At 36.5% G+C, this 11,366-nt stretch overlaps 2 protein-coding genes across 2 annotated transcripts in view; both read right to left on the minus strand.

Annotated features, from left to right (window-relative positions):
• The window catches only part of LOC108989452, a 3,005-nt gene extending 1,054 nt beyond the window's left edge, over positions 1 to 1,951 (minus strand). The window contains exons 1-4 of the mRNA XM_035691543.1: positions 1,758 to 1,951; positions 1,600 to 1,670; positions 630 to 760; positions 39 to 221 (exon numbers count right to left, since the gene is read on the minus strand). Of these exons, the coding sequence (XP_035547436.1) occupies positions 39 to 221; positions 630 to 760; positions 1,600 to 1,670; positions 1,758 to 1,951 (579 nt within the window). The remainder of the gene's footprint in view (positions 1 to 38; positions 222 to 629; positions 761 to 1,599; positions 1,671 to 1,757) is intronic.
• A 3,453-nt stretch (positions 1,952 to 5,404) lies between these two features.
• On the minus strand, positions 5,405 to 6,091 carry LOC118348946 (pentatricopeptide repeat-containing protein At2g34400-like). The gene has a single exon (XM_035691544.1). It carries the CDS (start codon positions 6,089 to 6,091, stop codon positions 5,405 to 5,407), a length of 687 nt encoding a protein of 228 aa, XP_035547437.1.
• Positions 6,092 to 11,366: the final 5,275 nt, after the last annotated feature.

The raw sequence follows: 11,366 nt of genomic DNA on the forward strand, positions 1-11,366 counted from the left end.
TGCACTGTATACAAAGCTGGCATCTTGGACCGCAGCACCTCAAACTTCTTTTTCAAGTCATCAGTCCATTGCTCCACAATTGGGATCCATACAATTTTATACTGATCCTTCTTACTTATTTCATCATAAACCGGCTTGAGGACCGAGATTTCTTCAAGGGTGATGTCCAGGCTCGAAATGAAGAATAGAACATTCTTCTGTTTCATCACTTCGATGTTAACCTGTTTGTGCAACACAACTAAGAAAATCAGAAGATCGTGAATAGATTAGTCTTGATGTTTCTATGACAGATAATTACTTAGACGAGGTATCGTAATATACATGGGCTCCATGCAAGCTGGAGTAAACCATGTATCATAAAATAATCTGGCATGCTCTCGGCATTTCATTTTATAATACTTGGTTGTTTAAATTTTTACCAATTAGGTAAACATTGTTTATAACACAGGATGACGTCTTTTATTTTACAATATATTTTTAAGAGTACTGATTTTTATTTGAAAATATATCACAGACTAGAGATAGTAAACGGCAGTGCTATTCTAATTATATAAATTACGTAAATTACAGTTTTTACTTAAAAAAATATTAGGTAGGATTAAATACTCGATGCGTGTTCAAGAGCTGACCGATTTGTTAGTTGAAACATCAATAAGCGAGGGCTCAACATCTTTGGGGAAAATGAGGGCCTTGAAAACCTCCATCACTTCGGTGGAACGCTTAAGTATTTTCTTGTGTTCCAAGTAAGCCTTGATAACGTCTGCAACGAACAAGAATCTTTGGTCAACGAATAAGAAATATTGCATATGCTACAAACGTCATGCTTATTTATAAGGAGTAAAAAAACAAATCGGTAAACTAGTTGAATCGGTGTGTTTGGTCTGGTTCGTAATCAGTTCTTAAGAATCGAAACCGGCCAGTTCTTGACCGGTTGGCCAATACATGTTTTCATATTTTTAAAATCGGTTGAAACCAAACTGGACCGAATATACATATATATATTTAATCTTTTTAGAAAATTTCTAAATATAAACCTTAAACTCTTGTATATCACTTATAAACATGTGATTTTACTCTTTTATCCTCAATATGAAATATGAGGATAAAAAAATAAAATCACATATTTTTAAAGTAGTGCGTAGAGTGTCGAGTTTCTATGTAGTACCTCTCATCTTTATATATATATATATATATATATATATATATATATTACATATAAATTATTATTTTCATAATTTTTTATATTATCATGTTATATATTTTTAATATAATATTTGAATTTTCATATTAACGTATGACGGTTAATTTTATAACTTTTTAGTTAAAAATTATTAAATAAGGGATATGGGGTCAACACTTGCTAAAGTTTGGTTGAAGCATTATTTTGTTTATCCATAAAATCGAAAAAATCGGATCGAACTAGACAGAAACAGGATAAACTGGAAGTTCCGGTTTCGGTGGTTAATCGGTCTAGTATCGGTTTTTAAATTTTCAAAATCGATAAATACCGATTCGATTGTACAAAATATCTAAAATCGGACTGAATTAGACCGATTATGCCCTTACCTATTTCTGAATTATATCAGAACAATAACTAACCTATTTGTTCGTTGGCATGTTTTATAGTCCTCCTTAGGACGTTCCGGCTCAAGTATCTGTTGGGAAACCGGCTGCCACGTCAGCCAATATATTAAAAAAAACAATTGTAAGAAAAACAAACACAGACAAAAAGGAGGGAAAATTTTATATTTCAGAACCAAAAAATCAGAAGAAATGCAAGATCGTGGAAGAAGAAGATATTGAGCTCTGCGTCGTCATCTTTGGGTCTAGAAGAACTAGTAGATCTTCTTGTCTTCACGTGAACAACTGATAGATCTCCTCCATCTCTATTCTTTGGCTTTGTGTCTCCGTGGCTAGCTTTTGGTAAGACATCTCGCGTCGTCGTCTTCATGTCTTCATTTTCGTGTGTAGTATTTTTGTTCACATTTTGTTGGCTAGAAACATCTATAAGCATGTTTAGTTGTTAAAGAGGAAGGCTCCAAAACCACAAGGGTTCGTTGAGGTCGGCCAAAAAGTCCAGGAACTAGGAAATTTACTGCACTGGTTCTCTCCATTAATTTTGCCCCAGGGTTCGTATTTTATAGATATTACTATTTAATTTTGCCGCTTCTTGCATAGATAATGTGGTACTGCAAAGAATGCTTGTTGATATGATTGCCTTGTCTATTTCTTGTTTTTTATTTTATGTTTGGATTAAAAAAAAAAAAGCATTCTTAGTTGTCTTGTTGTGCTTTTCCTTTCCCTTTTGTTCTTGCTCTGTTTTTGTTGGCTTTTACGAACAAGAAGACAATCCTGCAAGATTAATGGCACATTCTCATGTTTAACTACACAAAGACATCATATTAAGAACAAGAAGACAATCCTGTAAAGTACACAATGCGAACAAAATGGTATGTTACGATTCAATGAGTATGTGGTCATTAAGAAGTGAATAGTTTGGGTTGGTGTAGAATACCTCCTGCAAGAACAAGAAGACATTTAGATAATTAAGTCAAGAAATATTCTCAGAGATAAATCAATTGAAGTGGGCATAAGGAAGAAAATAGTACTGTATTTTTTTATTTCCATAGTTGATGTTTGCTGAATGCTCGTTAAATTTCATATTAGGTTCTAAATTTCTAGTAATAAAGGTGAGTGATAGTGATTGCATTAGTGAGCTGATTTTGGAGTTTTTATAAAGAAAATCAATTTATTTTGCTAATAATGGAATTCATTGCACATGCTAATTGCTCATGTAATTATGGTAGTTAACTTGTTTGGATCATTTACACTCATGCCTCTAAACTTTGTTTTCCCAAGCATGATCAATTTTGTTAAAAGCATCAGTTTGGTATCTAAAGACTGCGGCGAGTATTGGAAACTTATTATCATCGCAGCTGCACTTTTAAGCTATTTTGTTTGACTCAAGTGAGTTGCATTATAGGCCTGAAAGACTCAAACTCACCTAGGTCATCATTGGATGCTATAACATTTTTTTGATAAGGAATGCTATAATCTTTTATTGAAGTTCTTTGGATATGTTGGATTAGACTTGTGGTTTAGTGTGGTTAAGCATTGTTGATCCCATAAATTGTAATGTCTCAGTGATTGAATTTTGAAGGTTGTACATTCCCCCTCACAAACAAGGTTGGAAGTCATCTGATTTTGTAAGTTTACACTCACTTGGAGGTCCCTTCTGTTGCTCATAAGTGTTATTTAAATATTGTAATGGATGGGTACCTCCGCTTTGTTTGAAGTACCGATGAATAACGTGGAATCTGAGAGTTCTACTTGTTTGAATCATTTACACTCATGCCTCTGACGTTTGTTTTCCCAAGCATGATCAACTTAATCTGGTAATTGTCTTCTTATTATTGCAGGAGGTATTCTTTTACTGTTTGTATATATAGTTTTCCTTGGGATTGTTAGCATGGAAAAATAAGAAAACCACTCATCTAGCTCAAATCCTCCAAGCACGATATGTTACATTATTTTAAACAATTGTTGGAATGTGTTGAGTTGGGTTGGGTGAATCACAATCGCTGCAATGATATGATTCATTGGGTATGTTATTAATAAAACTAACATTTAATGTTGTTACAATTGATATTTTTAGTTGTAATAATGGAAACTGACTTGATCTATGTTGTATGTTTTGCAAGGTAGACTTGATAGTGCATCTCTGTGTGTGTGCAGCTAGTTTATTCGTATATTGGGAAGACATTTGTTGGTATTCGTGTATTGGGAAGCCATTTGTTGGTATTTTATGTATTATAAAGCCATTTGTTGCTATTTGTGTATTGGCATGACATTTGTTGGTATTTTGTGTATTGGGAAGTCATTTGTTGCTATTTTGTGTATCGGGAAACCATTTGTTGCTATTTGTGTATTGGTAGGTCTAATGTTGCTATTTGTGTACATCAAAACAATAGTCTATTCTGTTTCTTTATGAATGATGTCGTTGTTCCTTAGGAAATAATGCATGTTGTCAATTAGGGCTTTAAAATAGGGGTGGGTAGCGGGGGAGGGCTACCCCTCATGGGCGGGCGGGCTACCTCGCACCGCCCCCGCCTAGCATGAAAGACCCATAGCGAGGGCGGGCTGACCCCAGCGGGGCCCCGCCCCACACCCCGCTCCACTTAGTCCCACATTTGTAATAAAAAAAATTACTTTTTATATTTATATATATAAATATATATTGTATATAAATATATACAACTTGTTAAAAACTTGAATTCAAGTTAATGAATTGTCTTAGCCTTGTAAGCCAACTTTTATATAGGAGGTCAAGTTAATACAATAATCATTCTTAAACAATGTGGAACTTAACAGTAAGTCTCACATTGCTTAAGAATGACTATTATATTACTTTGGCCTCCTATATAAAGGTTGGCCAAGGAGGCCAAGGCAATCTAAAATACAACTCTAATGAGTTTATATTTTTTTGAATAAAATTTATAATTATATTATATTATAATTTGGGTCTAAAAAAAAATTTAGACTAAAAAAAAATTATAGATCCAGTGAATCACTGGATTGAGCAGGAGGCAGGGCAGGGTGCTGTTTCAACCCCAGCCCCCGCTACCGTGGCAGGGGGCCCTGCCCCCGCCTCCTAGGGGTGGGGTGCGGGGTTGAAACCACACCCCCCTCCGCACCATGCGGGTAGCACCCCTACTTTAAAATGAAGTTAGGGATGTTGGTTACAAGCCGGATGATGATGCATTATTTGTTAGTGAAAATGAAGTTCGCTTTGTTCGAGCCTATTTTTTAGAGTTGTAGTTACTGTACAAGACAGCTCCCCAGGAATGCAACTTTTTTAAAAAAGAATCATCTTCATTTCATACACAAATATCTTAATTTTACTTAAAACTAATAGCATATGTTTAATTAAAACATGTTAAGCTTAATTTAAAACACATCAACAATGGAGATTAAAACATGAATGTGTCCAGATACGATAGCATGCATGCTGCGCACTAAAGATTCTAAAACCCATCACCAAGAAAGATTTAAACCAAATATGGGTTTTAGTATCTATATAAATTAGAAAACAAGATACATTAACCTGCTCAATACATTAATATTTGGTCAATACATTAACCTGCACCTAGGTTTTTACATCAACAATAAATTGCTCAACAAAATAACCTGCTTCTCAACAACCAATATCCAATATTTTGTGTTTTACAAACTACTCAATGGACACAGTGAAAAAACAAACTGCTCATACATTAACCTGCTTCTCAACAACCAATATCCAATCATCATTGTTTTACAAAAATGCTCAATGGCCAAAGTGAAACAATAAACTGCTCAATACATCAACTACATCAACTACATAGAGAAACAATAAATTGCTCAATCATCATTGTTTTACAATTTCTACATCAACTACATCAACTACATAGTCCAATACAAAACCAAAACTCCAATACAATTTCTGGAACTTGTAGAAAAGATCAATGGCGTCTCTTTCTTTTACTTGTTGAGCATAGCCTCCCATTAATGCAGGCCAAGCCTGCAACTGTGGCTTGTCCACCTCCAAAACTGCCCGATGACTAGAGTGTAATTCTCCACACTTGGCATAAAGATTTATCAATGATGTCATAACGAAGTTATCTAATCCAAGCGCACACTTGATGACAAGGGAATGTAATCGCATCCCAACCTTCAAGTTCTCAAGCGCAGCACAAGCTCCCAAGATACTTGCACAAGAAAATTCCCTAACCTCTGCTCCTTCCTTTTGTGACTGTATGTAAATCTTTAACCCCTCTAGATTTTCCCCACATTGACAATAACAGGCAAGTATCGAAGTCCAAGAAACTAAATCCAGCTTCAAAGTTGCATCAAACACAAGCAGTGCAGATTTCAACGAACCACATTTCCCATACATATTGATCAAGCAATTACTGACTTGGCCATTCAACTCTTGCGCATGTCTATAAATCCTTCCATGAATCTCCTTACCAGCTCGTGCGTCGCCTATACTAGCACAAGTAGATATGGCTCCAACATATGTATAAGGATTTGGATTGAAACCATCAATAACCATTAATTTGAAAATTTTAAAGCTTCTTCTTTGAAACCAGTTTAGGAATACTCAGATATCAAAGCAATCCACGAAATAAGGTTCCTTTCAGGCATTGCATCAAACACTTTGCGAGCGTCATCCATACGATTGGATTTTGCGTACAATGAGATCAAATGGTTGTTTGCATAGATATCCAGGCGGAACCCAAATGTGATAATCTTTCCATGGACTGCTCTGCCTTTGGGGATACAACTGGTGTCTCCAAAAAGGCACAGAAGATGACTAAAAGTCATCTTGAGGGAATTTGAAAACTACGGGAAGGTGGTTGATAAACGAATTCAAGGACATCTTTACAGATCAATAAGAAGCATTATATTAAGTAGAACTCAAAAAAAAAAAAAAATCCTAGTGCTTGTGAGAAAAGATGGGTCTTGGAAAATAGCAGATTTACCTTTGCATGAGAATGTTCCATGCAAGGTCGACAAGGTACCTATCTATAGAGGTTTCAAAGATCTATGTGGCTTCGTGGAGAAGACAAAGAGAAGACGAAGACAATGATTGTGGGTGTTCGTGGGTCCGTGGGTTCTTGGGTTGGTGGAGACTGACTATGGAGAAGATGAAGACTGGGCTGTGATGGGCTTTGGCTTCGTGGGGCGGTGACTTCATGGAGGACGATGGGGCTTCCCCTAACCCTAGAAGACGAGGACGAAGACGAAGACATATTGATTCGTGTGGATGTAGAAGACAAAGATGAAAACAGAGGGAAAAGTTGAGTTTTCGTGGGGATGGGGCGAAATGGGAAAGGAGGTCACCAGACTCCTTCTGTCTTCGAGGGAAATGCAAACGGCATTGTTGCATTTGCCACATTGGACACGATGCCACAGGGGTTCTCAGGATGGTTGTGAGTAGCATTTTTCCGAAACAAAAAATCTACACAACTTCTTACTATTTACACAGCCTCCACACACCACACTTTTTTTAATTTTTTTTTATCAAATATTTAATATTTGAATAATGAATAGAAAAATTAAATTAGTTTAAAAAGAATAAATTCAAAAAAAATTTAAAAAAAAATTAAAAAATTTAAAATTTTTTTAAAAATATAATGTATAGAGATTAAAAGGTTGTGTAGCAACTCTTTCCGAAAAAGATCCCCGTCAGAAAGAATATACATATGAAGTTATGAACAAGAAAGAGACGAAGGACCATGAAATAACGTGCATAGAATAAATGAAGACACGGAAATTATGAATTTTCAGCGGTAATCCGCTACCTACTTACAGCCATGCATGTGACTGTGGGCTAAAAAAGCCATATTAGAATTGAAATAATAATAATAATAAAAAAGAAGGATTGAAGACTTTCTTTAAATATGAAAATGCTCTCGGATTTTCTTTAGGAGTTCGTAAATTAATGTAATAGAATATATACGACTAAGTGAAATGGATATAAGGCAAGTTGAATGGACATGGAAAAAGCCTTTGATCAAGTTGAATGGGAATTTCTCTACGCAGTGATGAAGAATTTGGGATTCAGTCAAAAGTAGATAAATTTGATAAAGGCCTGCATATCTATAGTATCTTTCTCCATTCTCATTAATGGTTCACCAAGAGGTTTCTTCAAATCACAAAGAGGTATAAGGCAAGGAGATCCAATATCACCATTTCTTTTTACTCTGGTCACAGAAGCTCTATCAAGAATCTTACTGAAGGCTGAAGCACAACAGAAACTGGAAGGGGTTCAAATCAGTAGAAATAGTCCAGCTGTGTCACATTTACTTTTTACAGATGATACTATTATCTTCACAAAGGCCACGGAAAAAAATGCAAAAAACTTATCAGAGTGTTTGACAAAATACCAATGTTGGTCAGGACAGAAGATAAACATGAGCAAGTCTTCAATGTTCATCACCAGAAATACAAGCCAAGCAACAAAATCCTCTATTTCCCAATGGTTACCTTTTAAATCTACATCGGCTAGAATGAAATATCTGGGATTACCAACTTCTTTCAATAGAAACAAAAAAGAAAATTACAGTGTTATGCTAGCGAGAGTGGGGGAAAAATTGGAAGGATGGAAATCCAAGCTATTGGCTCAGGCAGGCAGAACAATGCTAATCAAGTCTGTCGTAAGCTCGATACCAACATATCATATGACCTCCTTTCAGTTATCAAAATCAGTCTGCAAATCGCTTGATCAATCTTTTAAGAACTTTTGGTGGGGATTCTCAAAGGATAAAATTTATCATATGACCTTAAAGTCCTGAAAATCTATCTGCTTACCAAAAAAGGAAGGTGGACTGGGTATCAGATTAATGGAAATGATGAATCAAGCAATGCTTGCCAAAACAGGTTGGGAGTTAAGTAGTCCTTCAAATGGTTTGTGGCATTCAATTCTCTCTGCTAAGTATTTAAATAACACAACTTTCTGGGAGGCGACACAAAAAACAACTGACTCATGCATGTGGAAGGGATTACTTAAAACAAGAGAATTGCTTCATCAAGGTCGTTGTTTCCAAATCTATAGTGGAGAATCCATAAATATCTGATCAGATCCATGGATTCCTTGGCTGAATAATTTCAAGCCACAGCAAATACAAGTTATGTCTCTTGATCACCCAAACCTTACAGTTTTAGATCTCATTATTAGTAATCCTAGGAGTTGGGCTGTACCAAAATTACAAAACCTGTTTGATCAAGAGAGCATATTAGAAATTATAAAAATCCCTCTCTCGGTAAGATCGATTGAGCAAGACAAAGTTGTATGGGTACTCAGTCACAATGGAAAATACTCTGTCAAAACAGCCTATCATGCATCTTTGCAGAATCAAGTTTTAGTTCAGCCTAGCTTCTCTATATCACTCTTCAAGCCTTTGTGGAGCCTTAAAATTCATGATCGCCATAAATTGATGTTGTGGAAACTTCTCTGGAATATTCTTCCTACCAAATCACGAATTGGTGAATTCATCACTCAACAAGATACTGAAGAGTGCCCACTTTGCAACCAAGAGAAAGAGACTCTGTTGCATCTCTTTATACAATGCCCTGTCATCAGAATCTTGTGGCAACAGAGCAGCTGGCCTTTAAATCTTGCTAGACTGCCTATAAATTCTATATCAGATTGGATTCGGATGATCATCTATCCAGATAAAAAGTTGGGCCTTCTATCAGAAGAAAAGCATCATTTACAGCTATTTGCAGTCATAATATTAGATTTTATCTGGAGAAAGAGGAATGACATAGTCCACAATCACACTTCCCTATCATTACCAGATGCAAAAGTCCAGCTTCAACACATCTTCGAAGTTTATAAAGCAGCCTGGAAAATAAAAAAGAGTCAACAAAGCAAACAAGAAGAATGAAAATCTCCTCCATTGAATTATCAAAACTTCTCTTTTGATGCAGCAGTGAGGGATCATTTCTCAGTAGGCTCGGTAATACAAAGAAATCATAGAGGAGATATTCTGGGAATCAAAACGGAAAAATTCCAAACCACTAATCCTCTAGTCACAGAAGCCTTGGCAGCTTTGTTAGCATCTAAAATGGCTTCCAATCAGAATAGTGCAATAATAGAAGGGGATGCTCAATCAATATTTACATCTATTGCAAATCCAGATTCGACTCATTTCTGGAACATATCAACTATTATTGGCGACATCCTTCACATCTCCCAATTTCATCAAGACTGGAAATTTACTAAGATACATCGATTTCAAAATCGATGCGCGCACTCGGTGGCGCAATGGGCAGCTACAAATCTTGTATTTGGAAGCATACCTTTAGATATTATTCCTAACTGTTTTTTGTATCTTGACAGTGGAAAATATCCACCTTAAACTTTTGTACTTTATTATTTATAATATGCTTGATTAGAAAAAAAAAAGAAATGGATATAATCGGAGAAAATGAATGAAACATAATTCGGTATTGGAGTTTTCGCGTGTCCAATTTTCTTTTTAATAATTCAACCACGTGGCTGTGACGTCAAGGAATAATATATCTAATTATATTGATAATTATATATAAGAAATAATATATATATATATATAAGTCAACCCGTTGCGGAATCGTATGATGTGGCATTAGCCACATTAGCTTTATATTATTGTTTTAAAAAAAAGACTCGATTTCATAAACTCTCACCTAGGCGCCAAACTCGATTTCAGAAACCAATTTTTACATTCTCATAAAGAAAAGCGAGGATGTCTTCATCATCTCACCTTGTCTTCATCGTCTTCGTGCTGTCTTCTTTGGCCATCTGAGCAATAGGCATCAAGTGAGTGACGTTGTGGGTATGCTCTATTTTACTGCCTAGTCACCCTTCACTCCTTCTCCCTCATTCGAATTCTTCCTCACAACCCACGTCCGCATGCATGCACACCAAGCTTCACGCAGTAGCGATCACGGCAAATCCGCCATCGACCTCAACTGATCCATGGCGCCGCTCTTGCATGCACGCACCAACAGCCACTGCCACCCTAGCATCTACTCGTAGCAGCAACCAAATCAAGAACCACCGTAGAGAAGCCCCGTCGCACTGCCTAGCCATTATTCGTTTACTTTGGCTCCCGAAAACAAAGCATCGCTCCCTCCACGTGAGCCACTGCCTTGCCACCCTGAAGCCAAGCCAGCCACTGTCGCTGCTCCTCCCTCAGACGACCACCGAAAGCCATTGCTCAGCCAAAGCGTCGGCAGCACCAGCACCTCTGTTTTTCTCACTCAAAACAGAGATTTTTACCCACCAAACCACCACATGTCGCCAACCGCTCCAAGATGTCGCCACCTGCACAGGACTGCCGAACACCCCAAGCCACCCCAGCCCGTTACAACCCCTTACGGTTAGTCCCTCTCTCGACTTACTCTCTTCTTCTCTCACCCAAGATATTGTCTCATCTTCGTGCTACTTTCGAATTTGATTTCAAAAGTTTGATTTTAGAAACAATACTCGAATTCATAAACGCACCGTTTAACTAAGGGTGCAAACGCACCGTTTAAATAATGTTGACTTGGAATCCGGGTACGCGGCGTGTCCCTGTCCCGGGTGCAAATAGCTTTTTTCATAATATAATTTAATATATTAATGTTCATTTAAAGAAAAATCACTTAAAATGTAAGTGACACTGAGAAATTTAAGACAAATTATTAGGTACGTACACATAGGTCTTTCTCGAGTGATGAATGCAGTAAATGCATGCCCTTGAAAAGAATAATTCTACTTAATTACCATCTTCACACACAACGCATTACATTTTTTTTTTATTCTTTCTATAACAAATATGTGATGTATAGATGAAAAG

Source organism: Juglans regia, chromosome 7 (genome assembly GCF_001411555.2).
Source record: "Juglans regia cultivar Chandler chromosome 7, Walnut 2.0, whole genome shotgun sequence".
Lineage (NCBI taxonomy): Eukaryota > Viridiplantae > Streptophyta > Magnoliopsida > Fagales > Juglandaceae > Juglans > Juglans regia.